The 15800-nt window shown below is 44.1% G+C and overlaps 1 protein-coding gene across 1 annotated transcript in view; it reads right to left on the bottom strand.

The window, feature by feature from the left end:
• Nucleotides 1–874: 874 nt before the first annotated feature.
• Nucleotides 875–15800, bottom strand: part of TACR1 (tachykinin receptor 1) — a 156683-nt gene continuing 141757 nt past the window's right edge. The window contains exons 3-5 of the mRNA XM_008579702.1: nucleotides 6569–6719; nucleotides 3595–3791; nucleotides 875–1991 (exon numbers count right to left, since the gene is read on the bottom strand). Of these exons, the coding sequence (XP_008577924.1) occupies nucleotides 1700–1991; nucleotides 3595–3791; nucleotides 6569–6719 (640 nt within the window). The 3' untranslated portion in view covers nucleotides 875–1699. The remainder of the gene's footprint in view (nucleotides 1992–3594; nucleotides 3792–6568; nucleotides 6720–15800) is intronic.

Below are 15800 nucleotides of genomic sequence, written 5' to 3'. Positions count from 1 at the left end.
CTTAAGTTATTTAATACTTCCCATGCTGCTTTGCAGAACATGGTTCTTGGGTTTTTCTGGCTTGTATTCATATACATCTTCCCCCGGTCCTGCCAATGCCCTGGTAAGGTTAGAGCCAGCAGGGCTGGTAAAGACTGTAAACCCTGTGGATAGCATTGTTTTCCCCTTAACGCTATGAATGCAGCACACATGATTCATTTTTAAAACTATGAGGAGGACATTCATGGATGTTTCATGAAGCTTCTGATTCCAGCCATATCTGGACAAAGCACAGATCTGGGAGAAAGACAGAAACTGCATGCTCACCTGCTGGAAACCCCAAAGCTGTGTTAGGACATAAAGCATTCAGTTCATGGCTTTCAGCACAGTGCCTGTTTCTTAGGGTTGGTGGGTCACTCTACCCTTTATAGTCAGGAGGCCAGCAAAGCCATGGGCAGGACGGGGAGATTCAGAGCGTCTGAAGGGCAGCCACAGGGTGCAGCATCCCCACTCGGAGGGTGTCTGAGCACACGTCTTATGCTTAAAGTTAAGAATCTGAGTTAGTGCACCTGCCCTAAGATACCCAAAAGGCCAGCACAGGAAGCCCAAATGCTTGTCTTCCCGGATGGTGTTCTTCAGCTGTGGAATTTAGCTTGCTAAAGCCTGGTGGAAAGATGCAGGCTTTGACACAAAGTCCTCTGTCTGTCAAAGGTCAAAACCTTGCAGGAGAAGGAATGTACTTGGGTTTTTAGGATAAATTGGACAATGTCTGAGACGGATATTTACACATGGTCTTAGCAGTTGCTATATCTCCAGGAGCTGGGGATTAGTTATGAGACTTGCTTTTCCTATTCTTTCTGAGACCATCAGTTTTTGGTGAAACAAACATGAAACTCATACCAATCACTGAATCATGGAATGTTAAGATTTGAACGGACAATTAAGTTAGGTAGTTCAGTCCCATTGTTTTACAAATAAGGAAAGAGGCTCAGACAGATTAAGCATGGCACAGGTCTCCCGACCCTTGGTCTGTAACAGTCGTTATCTGGTATCAGGGGACATATTTTGCCTGCTTCATTTGCTCAGCGTGGTTGCTGAGGAAGAACCTGAGCCTCTCAATTCCACGATATTTAAATGAATTGAAATACTGAGATGCTAGAAACGGACAGATGTATGTCTTCTTTTCACAAATGCTTAGAAGACTGGGTTAAATCTTTCATTCAGATTTTATGTGGCACCTTCTTTCATTCATGCTGTCCAGTGAAGACTGCTATGAAGTGAGCCCCAGCTGAAGGAGACTAATCTGAGCCCCACTGTGAATGACTTTACTGAAGGAAGACGCGGCTCTGGGCAAGCGAGCCAGTTGGGTGTGTGGCTCCGCTGCAGAATTTATCCTGAAAGATGCTCTCACATGCTGCTGAGGTCACTTCCACCATCATGAAATGGACTTTAGGGAAAGTTTAGACCAACCTGCTCATTTTACGGGCTCAGAGAAGTTCAGTGATTTACTTTGAGTCACATAGCATATGGGTGGCAAAGACAGGGAAGAAACCAGAGTTTTTCACTCCAGAATGGAATGTTTTTTTCTAAACCGTTCTTCCTCTTTCCTCAAGCTCCAAAGTTACAGAGTTTCTGATGGTCTCCAGATGAAGGAAATATCCATGTGAGAAGTGAAACAGGACAAAGACGGTGGTGGCTGCATCTGCTGACACCCCGCGGCCTAGGGGAGCATGTTGGAGGAGAAGCTGAAACTTTCTGTCATGGTCTTGGAGTTGCTGCGAGAGGAGCCATTGGAGGTCAGGTCCAGGGATGAGGGCATGGCCTTGGGGCCATCTTCCGGCTCCTCCTCATGGGCCCCCACCACTGTGGAGATGGTGGTCTCCAGGCGGCTGACTTTATACATGCTGCCTTGGGTCTGGAGGTATCGGGTGGATTTCATTTCAAGCCCCTCATAGTCGCCGGCACTGATGAAGGGGCAGCACCGGAAGGCATGCTTGAAGCCCAGACGGAACCTGGAGAGAGGGCAAAGGAAGAGGGGACCCTTGGGGATGGCCTGCTTTCAGAGAGCATTCCCACCACGGCACTAGTTCTTTAACACATAGACACACCCAAGTGTGAAGCTGCGCTATTATTTTTCAAGTTAACTGACAGCTGGAGATGTTGAAGCCAAAAAGATTTAAGGGTCAGTCATCAAGCTCAAATCCAGGACTAGAACCCAGGTTCACACGAAATGCATGTCTTTACTGAACTATGCTGCCTTCTCCTGTGTGGGGCCAGGAGACTTTGGATCAATTCAACATCAACAAAAAACATTCACCAAGTGTTTATTATGTGCACGGTACTGGGTTAGTTACTGGGTGATAAAAACACAAATCAAGACTCAGTCCTTTCCCTCAAGTAGCCCACTGACTGAAGTAGCATGCCTCAGTTTCCCTGTTTGGTAAATAGGGAGAATCAGCCTAACTTAGAGACATGCTGGAAAATTTAACCTAAAAAAGTTTAAGCGGGTCATCAAACTCTTAAAAGAAGGGTGAATTTGTGAGTTAGACTAACAGAGAGCATTTGGACAAGTGCAAGAGATTGTCTTTCCCCAAATTCATAGTACCTGAGTGTCTCATTCACAGAAGACACTTTACAGGCTGATGGCGGATGGATATAAAGACAGTAACATGCACTTTATTCTTTCCCTTTCTCTGTGTCCCCATCCCACATGGAGGCTGGAACCATGCTCTGGATGTTAGATTGTGCTGCACCAGTGGTGTCCCAGGCTCCTCTTGGGAACCCTCTGCATGCCATGGTGAATTCCCCATTGCTGACCTCCATTCTTGATGGGCTCTCCCTTCTCTTACTTATCTGAGGTTGGCTTTTGCTGTGGGGATGGCTCTCCCTAACTCCTCTGAACAAGTGAGGGCAGGAATCAGGCCTCTGACTCATTTTTGCTTATCCTGTCCTGCTGGAACTGCTGGAAGAAACTGGGTAAAGCTGCCCAGAGTGTACAATGGGATGGGAAGATGAAAGTGAGAGATGAGAGAAGGGAGCATGAGTCCTGTGGGGGATGGCATTCTAGTGCTGCTCCCCTCCTCCACCCCTCATATGTATAGCCCCTGTGTGCTGGATCCATAGCACAGAGTGAGAAAACTCACAGGCTATGCACTGCACCCAGCTTGCAGACCTGTTTAATATGCATCACAGAGGTTTTAAATTCCACACTGCCCCCTCTCCCAACTGAGTTGCCAGTATTTATTTATTTATTTATTTATTTGGCAGCTGGCCTGCATGGGGCACCGAATCCTTGACCTTGGTGTTACAAGACCGTGCTCTCAACTGAGCTAACCAGCCAGCATAGCTAATATTTAGAAATCAGAAGATTTCACATAAAAATTATAGATTTATGGTTCCTCTTGGAAAAGAAAAAAAAATCAGTCCACCCTGGGCTCATGTTCCTGCACAGCAATAATCAGCAGGGGCTGGGGAGTATGGTGGGTAGTTTGCTACAGCATCCACCTCTTGCTCCTGTCTCACAACTGGCTTTGCACATTTAGGTTGGATGCTTGGCTGCTGTATAGATGGATTGTCTTGTGGGCCCTGAAGGGAGTATGGGGGTGTGGTCCTCACCTGTCATTGAGGCAGCAGTAGATGATAGGGTTGTACATGGTGGAGCTCATGGCCAACCACATGATGGCCAGGTAGACCTGCTGAATAAACTTCTCCAGGTAGAGATCCGGGTTGATATAGGGCAGGAGGAAGAAGATGTGGAAGGGCAGCCAGCAGATGGCAAAGGTGCACACCACGATGATCATCATTTTGACCACCTGACAAGAGGGCCAAGACAGGTGAGACCAGCAGCACCTCCTCCTTCTCTCAGGTCTACTTCTTTTCTCCTCCTACCCTCTTAGTGCACACAGTGGGGTATGGGGTGGGAACTATTTCCGATAACCCTTTCAAGGAGGAGGAAAGATCTTTAGTATGCGGTGCTAAAGGACTTTGATTATGTCAGCAGTTCTCAGAGTGTAGACGCAGGACCAGCATCATCACCATCACCTGAGAACTTGCCAGAACAGCAAACTCTTGGACTCCACCTGTATTAGTCCATTTTCTGTTGCTTATAAGGGAATATCTGAAATTTATAAAGAAACAAAATTTATTTCTTACAGTTTTGGGGGCTGGGAAGTCCAAAGTCCAGGGAACACATCTGGTGAGGGCCTTCTTGGTGGTGACTCTCTGCAGTAATGCAGGGTGTCACATGGTGAGAAAAATGGGCTAAGCAAGAGTGAGCTAAACTTCTCACTCTCTCTCCTTATAAAGCCATCAGAACCATGTGCATGACAACCCATTAAACCATCATTACCCTATGAATGGACCAATGCATTCATCAGGGCACAGTCCTTAATAGCCAATCACCTCTTAAAGGCCCTGGCTTTCCAATGTCATAATTGGATTTCTGACCTTCTTAATACTGTTACAATGGAGATCAAGTTTCTAATACATGAACTTTCGGGGGACACATTTGACCTATAGCACCACCTCAGACTTACTAAATCAGAAATCCTGAGGGAAAGACCCAGAATTCCTCATTTGAGAGACTTTTCAGATAATTCTGATGCATGCTGACATTTGAGGACTACTGTATTATATTATCCTTCTGGTCAATGACTGGAGATGCCAAGGGAGACCACATTAATTAGCAAAGGTGAGTGGGTGTTCAGGAGGGAAAGGCCCAGGAAAGGGGGAAGTAGCAGAAGCGGGGGGGGGGGGCAATGAGCCAGGGCAGGCTGCTTGGTTAGGAGAGTGAGGCAGAGAGAAAGGAAAAGATCTGGACAACTGCAGCAAAGGAGTATGAGATGTTTAAAAGGCATTTAAAAGACACTATTATGAAAACTAGGTGCTGTGGTCTGAATGTGTCACCCCCAAGGTGATAAAATTAGGAAGGGGGGCCTTTGTGAGGTGCCGAGGTCATGGGGGCAGGGCCCTCATACATGAGATTAGTGCAGTTATGAAAGAGGCTGGAAGGAGACCCATTACCCCTCTGCCATGTGTGGACACAGTGGAAAGCACCATCCATGAACCAGGAAGAGGGCCCTCACCAGACACCAAATCTGCTGGTGCCTCGATCTTGGACTTCCCAGCCTCCAGAACTGTGAGAAATACTTCTGTGGTTTATAAGTCCCCAGTCAAACGTATTTTGTTGTAGCAGCCCAGATGGACTGAGGCACTAGGTCGATGCAATTCCCTTTCTTTTATCCCCTAGAAATCTTTAGTGAGAAACTATGTAGCATCCACACAATGAAATACTATGCAAAGAAGTACCAAAAGCAAAAAAAAAAAAAAAAAAAAGGATGAGAAAGCTTTTCATATATTGATTTTCAAAGACCTCATGGGTTTTGTTAACTGATAAAGTTGAGGGGAAGAACAGCAAAAAAGGAGAAGAGAAAATAATATTATTTACTTGGCTTATAAATACCACTATCTAGAAGGGTTAACAACACGTAATAACTTCGTATAGCATACATTATACGAAGTTATCGTATAAAAAACAAAAAAAAAAAAAAAAAAAAAAGGATGAGAAAGCTTTTCATATATTGATTTTCAAAGACCTCATGGGTTTTGTTAACTGATAAAGTTGAGGGGAAGAACAGCAAAAAAGGAGAAGAGAAAATAATATTATTTACTTGGCTTATAAATACCACTATCTAGAAGGGTTAACAACAAATAATAGTAGTTACAATTGTGGGCTGTGTGTGTGTGTGTGTGTGTGTGTGTGTGTGTGTACTTGGGAACTGGGTATAACGGAGGGAGCCTTTTCACAATAAGACTTTTAATATACATTTTTTTAACTTTTAATTTTGATCTAATTTAAGACCCCCCAAGAAGTTGCAAAAGTAGTACAAAGAGATCCCAGGTACCCTTCACCCAGCTTCCTCCAATGATGTCATCTTACATAACCATTCTATGTTATTAAAACCAGGAAACTGACATGAGTACAGTGCTAGTCACTAAACTACAGTTTTTATATGCACTCCTGTGTGTGTGTGTGTGTGTGTGTGTGTGTATAGTTCTGTGAAATTTCACTACGGGTATAGATAAGTGAAAACACCACCACAATCAGGATACAGAGCTGCTCCATCTCCACAAAGAAGCTCACTCACCTTCTCCCTTCACAGGCAGCCCCCACCCCCATCCTCGCAACATTAACCCCTGGTAACTCCTGATCTGTTCTCTATCACTGTAGTTTTGTTCCTTTTAAAACTTTTTGATGTTTGAACCATGTGAATGTATTACTTTGTCAAACTTTAATTAAATACAAAAAGAGGAGCAAATAACTCTTCAACGCTTTTGTAGGTGTGTGTGTGTTTTAATGGATTGACAGGCTGTAATTCCTCTTAAGGAGCGAGTGAGATGGCTCATGCCTGTATAGCCAGACCTGGGTGACAAACACACTGGAGAAAGGTCCCTCCCCTTCTCTCTGCTGTTCCCCAGACTCGGGAATGTTTTGTGCCTGCTGTCGTTGGGGCTCACCAGCTTGCCAGCCCTGCTTGCCAGCCTGTCGCCTGTGCCAGGGTGGGTTAGGTGCTGCCTGCCCCTTGCTCACCTTGCGCTTGGCAGAGACTTGCTCGTGGTAACGGTCAGAGGAGTCTCCGGGGATCTCGCTGGCCCAAAGGGTGATTCCCACCACTGTGTATGCATAGCCGATCACCAGCAGGGGGAGGAAGTAGATCAGCACAGTCACACAGATGTGGTACCTGCAACAAGACAGACGGGAGGGGTCAGTCTATGAAATAACAGAGGCGGCTGAGGTGTGGCAACTACTTTTCTCAGCATTTACCATTAATAAGCTTAGGCTATAAGGCACACCCTATGGAAGCTTGCCACCTGCATGGGGGTAGATGGGTGATATTAATGGATAAACTAGAGAAAGCATATCTCTTCAATTTATCTTTTTCTTGTGAACTTTTTCCATAGTGGAGATTCTTCCTGTTCACATTGAACAGAGAAAAAAACCCCAATAAACCATTGACAAGAAGGAACTGAATATGTTGTATACCTATGGCAATTTTAGTCGATGTTAAGTTCAATATCACTTACAACGTCCCTCCACCTTCCCAAAAAGAATGCAAACTTAGGCTGCATTATTAGAAGTATATTCTCTAGAATGAAGGAGGTGATTGTATCACTCAATTCATACCTGTCAGACTACACTTTTGCTCAATTTTAATGCAGGGATGTAGACCAACTAGTGCATTCAGATGGGAAGCACCATGATGGTTGATGAGCCCCAATCCATGCTATGTGTCAAATGGATTCATGGAGATCAGAATAATTAGATTAGATAAGACTAATCCTAGAAGTAGGTGGGTGAAAGCCACACACCGTAAGCCATTTCTAAGTCTGGCCTTTAAGAATATACCTCCAGATGGAAGCTGTCTGGGACTCTGAGTCACTACTTGGAGGACAGATGCCAGCTCACTCACATTTGACTGGGAAGTGAGCAAGAATTAAACCTTTGCAGTGTTAAACCACTGAGATATTGAGGTTTGTTACAGCAGCATGTGTTATCCTATTCTGCTTATGGCAAGGCTGATTCTAAGTAGGAGACTCAAACAAGCTTTTGGAATTTTGAGAAAAGATTTTTTTCTCAGGGGGTCCTTGGATTGTCTGGTTAGTTATAGCCCTTTTCCCAGATGTGAGTGTCACAGAGAGGCCCAGCATTCCTAATGAGCTCAGCTAATATTTTGGGGGACTTACTCTATGTCACTATGCTAATAATAATATTAATTATAATATTAGGAGCAGAAATGGTAGTTAAATTTTATTGAGTGTTTATGAAGAGCACAAAGCCAAGTATTTACTGGATTATTTTATTTAATCCTCAAAGCAAATGACTGGATAGGTACTATCATAATCCCATTTTGTAGATGAGGAACCAAAATTTAAAACAATTAATTTGTTCAAATTTACGGCTGGTAAGGGAAGGAGCTGGGATTGGCTGTGTCGCCTCAGGACCTGCCCAGGGAATGAGGGATGGAGCCCGGAACCGGACCCCCCCACAACCAGGCATACCACCAATGCCAAGGAGCATGCCAAAAACATCACTCCATGTGGGTGGCCCGCCACAGCCACCACAATAAGCATGGCTGCTGCGAAAGCAGCTAGATGCCACAAACACCATGCAAATGGTCCAGCAACCACTGGAGTGCATTGACACAAGGAGAGTCACAGGCAGAGACAAAGAAAAGAAGAGGATGTCTTTCTCCACAAAGCCCATTCCAGAGTGACAGAAGAAGCATCTGCTCTACGATAATATTGGGGGATCTGATCACACCTCTCAGCATTGAACAGGTCATCTAGGCAACAAATCAACAGAGTAACCATTATTCTTTCAGAGGGAGAGAAGAAATCTAGGGTAATTGAGGGTGGGGTGGGGGGATAGGGTGAGATTGGACAAGGGGCATAAAGAATAAGTATGATTTGTAACAATAAATATGCTAGTAATATTGATTTGATCAACATATCTCAATGTTGAACCCCCAAATATGTATAATCAATTTTGACTCAATAAAAATTAAAATAAATAAATAAATAAAAGTTAAGCTTTCAATAAAAAAAAAAAGAAAATAGGGCTGTGACCCCAGAACCAGCTTCTTGTCACAAGAAAAGTCATCCAATGATTTTTTTCTTCCGCTCTGTTTACCCTTTATGCTTATTCTCTGCAATGATTTTGTTCCTATAAGGAAAACTCACGTATTCACTCAATTTCTCCTTTATTGATACTCTTTGCTTTCAGTCAGTTCTTTGTTAAACCCCAGTTTTGCTACTTATTCAGCTCCCTCAGTATTAAAATTTGCAATTTGAAGATATTTGAAAAGTTCTTAAGTAATGAACCACAGATTCAGCAAATCTGAGTGCTGAGCACATCTGTGCTGTACAGACAGGCTGCTCTAGTCTCACCAGGCTTTCAAAGCTCCCTAGATTGTCATGTCCTCTGGAACCTCTGGGTTCTGCAGCCACCATGGGAGTGACAGCATATTGTGTTTCATACCTGATCCAACCTGATCCCAGTCCCTACTTCTGGTTGCTTTACTGACAGTGCTTGCAAGCAAAGCATTTGGACACTACAGGGGCTGGGAGAACCTGAGAAACTCCAAGTTGCATAGACTTCTACCTCTAAGAAGAGCCCTGCCTGACACACAGGCTGATACTTGGTTAGTGAAGAAAACATGTTAGAGGAGCTTTGCCAGGCCACTGCCTCGGAGTTCTGAGTGCTGATTGTCAGGGTCAGGGATGTGATGGGAGGACACTGCAGTTAAGTTTCCATTGCTCCTTATCCTGGACCAATGTCCTCAAACTTGAGCAGGCTTCAGAATCACCTGGAGAGCATGTACGATCACAGAAGGTTGGGCCCCACCCAGTGTTTCTGACTTGGCAGGTCTGGGTGGGCCTGAGAATCTGCATTTATAACAAGTTCCCAGGAGATGCTGCTGCTGCTGTTCCTGATTCAGACTCTGAGAAACATTGTCTTGGACCAATGGTTCTCAACCCCAAATGCACATCAGAATCACCAGGGAAGCTTTTAAAATAATCAGTGCCCAAAGGTACTCATTCAATGGACCTGGGTGTGGGAGCAAGAAACTATATTTTAGAAAATTCCCCAAGTTATTCTGATATACAGCTAGCATTGAGAACCACTGTTTCAGACCTAGATTGGTAAGCCTGTAGGGACCCGACTGTTGTTTGTGATTTAATGATTTCATTAAAGTGTGTTTTAATCATGTTTTCTGGTTTCTGTATCTTATGCTTTGCATCTGGGGCCTTGCAGATCAGGGAGGGACTGCCTCTTCCAGGCCTAGCTACTTCCTAGAGACAACAAAGGGCTCTCCTGCTAGAGTGCCTTTCATATGCAAACTAAACAATCCTATGCCCATACCCCCACCTGCCTGCTTTATTGGGCAGACACTATTCTCCTGCCCTAACCACCCTGAAGTCAAATATCAGACAACTAAGAACAGCCCCTACATTCTCAAGCCCACAAAAATTATTCAAGTTAGCCAATCTTAAACTTGCTCACCCTGCCTCACTGGTTCCTTCCTGAGAAAACTCCAAAAAAGGCTTTCCTCTGTGGCATGGTATGGGCCTAAGCCCCTTCCTCCTGGGAACTGTGAGTAATAAACTATCTTTTCGATGACAATCATGCCCTGATCTATTAGCCTTATCATACCTGAATACAAAATAAAATCTATATTTAAAATGATGTGTCCTTTGGGAAATCATGGGCCAGACCATCAGGCAAATGCTAAGATGAATTAGTAAACATAATGTATCAGCCTTTTTAAAATCTGGGCTGGCCACGTGGGTCACTCAGGAGAGTGCAGTGCTGGCTCCGTCCCAACTGATGAGCTATGTGCTGGGTTGGGGTAGAGATGGTGAGCCCAGCGTGCTGATTTTGATCATTAAATCCTGCAAACGGGCTTATTGGAATTTTCAGAAGGAAGGCGCCTGGAACAACTATTTACTCCTCTAAGCAGCAAATGGAGCTTGACACATTTTACAGGATAAGCTTGCTGAATACAAACCATGAGCCCCAAATCCCACAGATTCCCTTGTCCTTAGTGCTGTAATACCTTAATGCCCACTAATACAGGTTTACTCATGTCTCACTAGCGGGAGTCACCTCCTTGTTCAAAACATCAACAGTTTCAGTTTCTCAGATAATCCTCAGCATTTAAAATCAAGATCGATAGGTTTATTAAAAAGTAATTAGGTATCTTCATAATGTACTTGGTGGAGACTCTAGGTGCCTTGGGGTAGGGGAAAAAAGAGGCCAGGATGGGGGCTCTGGGTTCCCCATCCTCACTCTAAGGATATAACTCTGCTTTGCTGGGTTTATATATCGGCTGTCTGTGGATGGTTTTGTTCTGGGGTGAATGGGTGGGAGATTTCAGGTGTTACAGAAAAGTTGAAGAACACTGATGTAATCCCACCCCCCATTCAGTGCATTAACCCTCTCTGCAATATCCATGCTACATAATCATCCAGCATCTTCTCGAATTCCACCTGTAACATGCTGCTCACTACCTCTAAAGGCAAGCTACATCAGTGATCCTTGAGAGCTTGTTAGAGATGCAGACTCTCAGGCCCCACCAAATCAGAATATGCATTTTAACAAGACTACCTGGTGATTCACGAGTAAGTTCAAGTTTGAAGCACACAGCTCTCAGTCTTGTCTGCACATTGGAATCACCCGGGGATCCTTAAAAAATTTGAATGTGTGGATCCCATTCTAGAGCTTTGGATTTAATTGGTCTGCGATGCAGCCTGGGCATCAGTGTTTCAGAAACTCACCAGGCGACCCTCCTGTGTGGTCAGGGCTGAGAGTCATTGGCATTGAGACTCCCATTGCTGGCAGCTGAGACAAATGCAGTTCCTCCTTAAATAGAGTGAAAACTTGTGGCCCTGCAGCTTTTACTACTTCATCATAGGTCACAAGCAACAAGCTGAATCCACCTCCTCAGATGGTCCTGCAAATACAAGGTGACCGTGAACCTGCCTTTCCTCAGAACACTTTTTGCATCAAGGATTTTGGGGTCATCTCTCATTTGATACATGAGCAGGCTCATCCTCCTGCTGTTCCTCAAATGTCCCCCAGGCTTACAGTGTGCTGCTAGATGCTTGACTTTTTGCTTCCTAGAAAAAAAAATCTGCAAATCAGTGTGGTTTCTTTGTAGTAAAAGAAAGCAAAACTTGTGTATTTCTTGATCACTTTCACATCTAGATGTTAGAACCAAACCTCAGAGCCCTTTGTAGTTCTCTTGGAGGCAGGCAAAATTTGCAACCTATTAATTGATAAACACAGCAAGATTTATTCAGCACCTACTGTATACTTGGCCATGAGCTAGGGGCTAGGGACACTGAGGAGAGTTCCAGTCTTTGGTTGCTTTTCCAGGAGTTCACAGTCTTCAGGGAGACAGAGAAGTGCCAAAGAGTGCAGCCTAAGAAGCAGTTGGCAGCGGCCACCTCTTCATGGAGAGTGGAGACGTTGAGGAGGGGTGTGAGTGGGCCCGTATAGGTACAATATAAAAATATTCTAATATCTAAACAATTTAAAAACAACCCTGAATACAATGGGGTAGTGCTTGGTTACTGAGTGCATGGAGGGTAATGGGAATGCAGAAGTGAGATACTCCACACGCTGGTCAGGGAAGCTCCCTGGTGGAAGAGCTGCTTGGCCAGGCCTGATCTATAAGGAAAGGCAGGCAGCTGGGAGGGGCGAGGCAGGCACCGTAGGTAGGAAAAGAGCAAGTGCAAAAGCACTGGGGGAGGATCGTGGCATGACGGGGGTGCCAGGGTGTGATTACAGGTGTGAGGAAGTATCAGGAGACTCGGCCAGAAAGGAGGACAGAAAACACGATGAAGGGCATTTTAGGACAGGCTGGAGAGTTCACAATTTATTCTAAAGTTGATGGGAAACTATGAAACGGCTTAAACAGGGGGCAAACAGGACCAGATATATTGCCACGCTGCTCTAGCAGTGGTGGAGCATGGATGGAAGAGGCCATGGCTAGAGGCAGCGACTCTGGCAGGAAGTGACAATGGCCTGAGCTAGGGCCATGTAGAATAGATGGATGGGTAGGAGGGAAGGATTCAGGAGGCACCGTGTCTGGAAGGAAGAGCTGGGGACTGCGCTGTTGAAGCCATACTTTACCCGGATTCTGGCCTGGGTGAATGGGGGGCAGTGAGGCTGACTCGCTGTTACGGGGGCCTGGGGAGCAGGAGCAGGCTTGTGGGGGGAGTTGGTAAGTTGCCTTTCAGACATGCTGACCTTGAGGGCAGGCAGTTAGATGCCTGGATCTGTAGTTGGGAGAAAAAATCTGGGCTGGCATGAGATTTGGGAGTACTCATGTGTCCAGAAACACCATGAGAAGGGGAGAGGGTGCGGGGTGGACATGAGGAGAGAGAAGCCCTTGTCTGGGGCTACCCCAGGGCAAGAGGCTGGGGTGGACAGAAGGGAGGGAGACTCTAGGGGCAGGGGCAGCCTGTCCAGGGGTGGAAGGTGGGGAGGATGAGGATTGGAGCTTGTTCTCTGGAAACTCCAATCTCTAGACTGGGTGGGCTGAGTCACGGGAAGTGGGGAAGTGCAGACAGTGGGTGTAAAATGCCTGGCCACGAATGGGAGGGGAGCAGGCAGTGGCTAAATGGGGGCCAAAGGAAAGCATCTGTATATATGGTTGAAAAGGTAGGGAATATGAAGACCTCTGCACCTCTCCAACACGTCACCCAGTCTGGTTCCAGAGTTCAGANAGAGCTGGCACTCAAACAGACGTTATTTGAGTCTGCACACCAGTATTATTCACAACAGCTATAAAGTAGAAACAACCCAAATGCCATCAACAGATGAATGGACAAACAAAATGTGATGTACACATACAATGAAATATTATTCGGTCATAAAAAAGAATGATGTTCTGACACCTGCTACAACATAGATGAACCTTGTAAACATCCTGCTACATGAATGAGCCAGATGCAAAATGACAAATATTGAAGGATTCCACCTATATGAAATGTCTAGAATAAGCCAATTCATAAAGACAGAAAATAGATTAAATTAGGAGATGGAGTTATTGTTTAATGGGTACAGAGTCTGTTTGAGATGAAACAAAAGTTCTGGAAATGGATAGTGGTGATGGCTCTACAACATTTTGAATGTACTTAATGTCACTGAATTATATACTTAAAAATTATTAAAGTGGTAAATTTTATGTTATGTATACTTTATCACAATAAGAAATTTAATAACCTCCCCCACCCCCCAAAAAAGGTTTTTAGTCAAGCTGGAATCTTAGGTCTCCAGATTTGCAGTGTTTTGTTCCCTTTAGGCACTCCTTGATAGCCCACGCCCAACTTGGGGAAAAAAAAAAAAGGGTTTGATTCTTGGATAGAATGAAAGTTTAGACACATCCTCTGTATTAGTTCATTTCTGTTGCTTGTAACAAAATACTTGGAAGTGGGTAATTTATAAAGAAAACAAAATCTATTGCTTACAGTTTCTGAGGATGAGAAGCCCAAAGTCCAGGGAACGTATCTGGTGAGGTTGTTCTTTGGTGGTGACTTATAGGAGTATAGGGGTCTCACATGGCAGAAAACGGTGGAGCAGAGAGAGAGAGAGACAGCTCCTCATGCACTCTCCTTTTGAAGCCCTCAGAACCATGCCCCTGACCACAGACACGGATCNGACAATCATGCCCTGATCTATTAGCCTTATCATACCTGAATACAAAATAAAATCTATATTTAAAATGATGTGTCCTTTGGGAAATCATGGGCCAGACCATCAGGCAAATGCTAAGATGAATTAGTAAACATAATGTATCAGCCTTTTTAAAATCTGGGCTGGCCACGTGGGTCACTCAGGAGAGTGCAGTGCTGATAGCGCCGAGGCTGCAGGTTCAGATCCTATATAGGGATGGCCGGTGCGCTCACTGGCTGAGCATGGTGCAGACAACACCATGCCAAGGGTTGTGACCCCCTTACCAGTCAAAAAAATAAAATAAAATAAATAAAAACCCTTCCTTTAAAAAAAAAAAAGTAATTTTTAAAATTTATTTGAAAACAACAAAAATATGGATTTAATTTTAGTTAAAAAGTGTTATAGTTAGGTAGAGAATTGGCTTTTCCATGCTCTAATATGGATAATTAAGAATAGCATAGGAATACCATCTAGCAATTCTATTTCTAGATATAGACCCAAAAGGATTTGGGTCTAGGGATAGATTCAAGAGCTGGCACTCAAACAGACGTTATTTGAGTCTGCACACCAGTATTATTCACAACAGCTAAAAAGTAGAAACAACCCAAATGCCATCAACAGATGAATGGACAAACAAAATGTGATGTACACATACAATGAAATATCATTCAGCCATAAAAAAGAATGATGTTCTGACACCTGCTACAACATAGATGAACCTTGTAAACATCCTGCTACATGAATAAGCCAGATGCAAAAAGACAAATATTGAAGGATTCCACTTATATGAAATGTCTAGAATAAGCAAATTCATAAAGACAGAAAATAAATTAGGAGATGGAGTTATTGTTTAATGGGTACAGAGTCTGTTTGAGATGAAACAAAAGTTCTGGAAATGGATAGTGGTGATGGCTCTACAGCGTTTTGAATGTACTTAATGTCACTGAATTATATACTTAAAAATTATTAAAGTGGTAAATTTTATGTTATGTATACTTTATCACAATAAAAAATTTAATAACCTCCCCCACCCCCCAAAAAAGGTTTTTAGTCAAGCTGGAATCTTAGGTCTCCAGATTTGCAGTGTTTTGTTCCCTTTAGGCACTCCTTGATAGCCCACGCCCAACTTGGGGAAAAAAAAAAAAGGGTTTGATTCTTGGATAGAATGAAAGTTTAGACACATCCTCTGTATTAGTTCATTTCTGTTGCTTGTAACAAAATACTTGGAAGTGGGTAATTTATAAAGAAAACAAAATCTATTGCTTACAGTTTCTGAGGATGAGAAGCCCAAAGTCCAGGGAACGTATCTGGTGAGGTTGTTCTTTGGTGGTGACTTATAGGAGTATAGGGGTCTCACATGGCAGAAAATGGTGGAGCAGAGAGAGAGAGAGAGACAACTCCTCATGCACTCTCCTTTTGAAGCCCTCAGAACCATGCCCCTGACCACAGACACGGATCCATTCACTCCAGCATGGTTCTACAATCTAATCACCTACCTCTTCAAGGCCCTACCTTTCAGTTACCATAACAGGATTTCCCACCCTCAACAGTTACAGTGGGAATTAAGCTTCTAATATAT

The sequence above is a fragment of the Galeopterus variegatus genome, unplaced genomic scaffold, assembly GCF_000696425.1.
Source record: "Galeopterus variegatus unplaced genomic scaffold, G_variegatus-3.0.2 Scaffold1945, whole genome shotgun sequence".
Classification (NCBI taxonomy): Eukaryota; Metazoa; Chordata; class Mammalia; order Dermoptera; family Cynocephalidae; genus Galeopterus; species Galeopterus variegatus.
The sequence above is the reverse complement of the archived record's forward strand: the minus strand, read 5'-3'. Positions and strand labels throughout refer to the sequence as shown.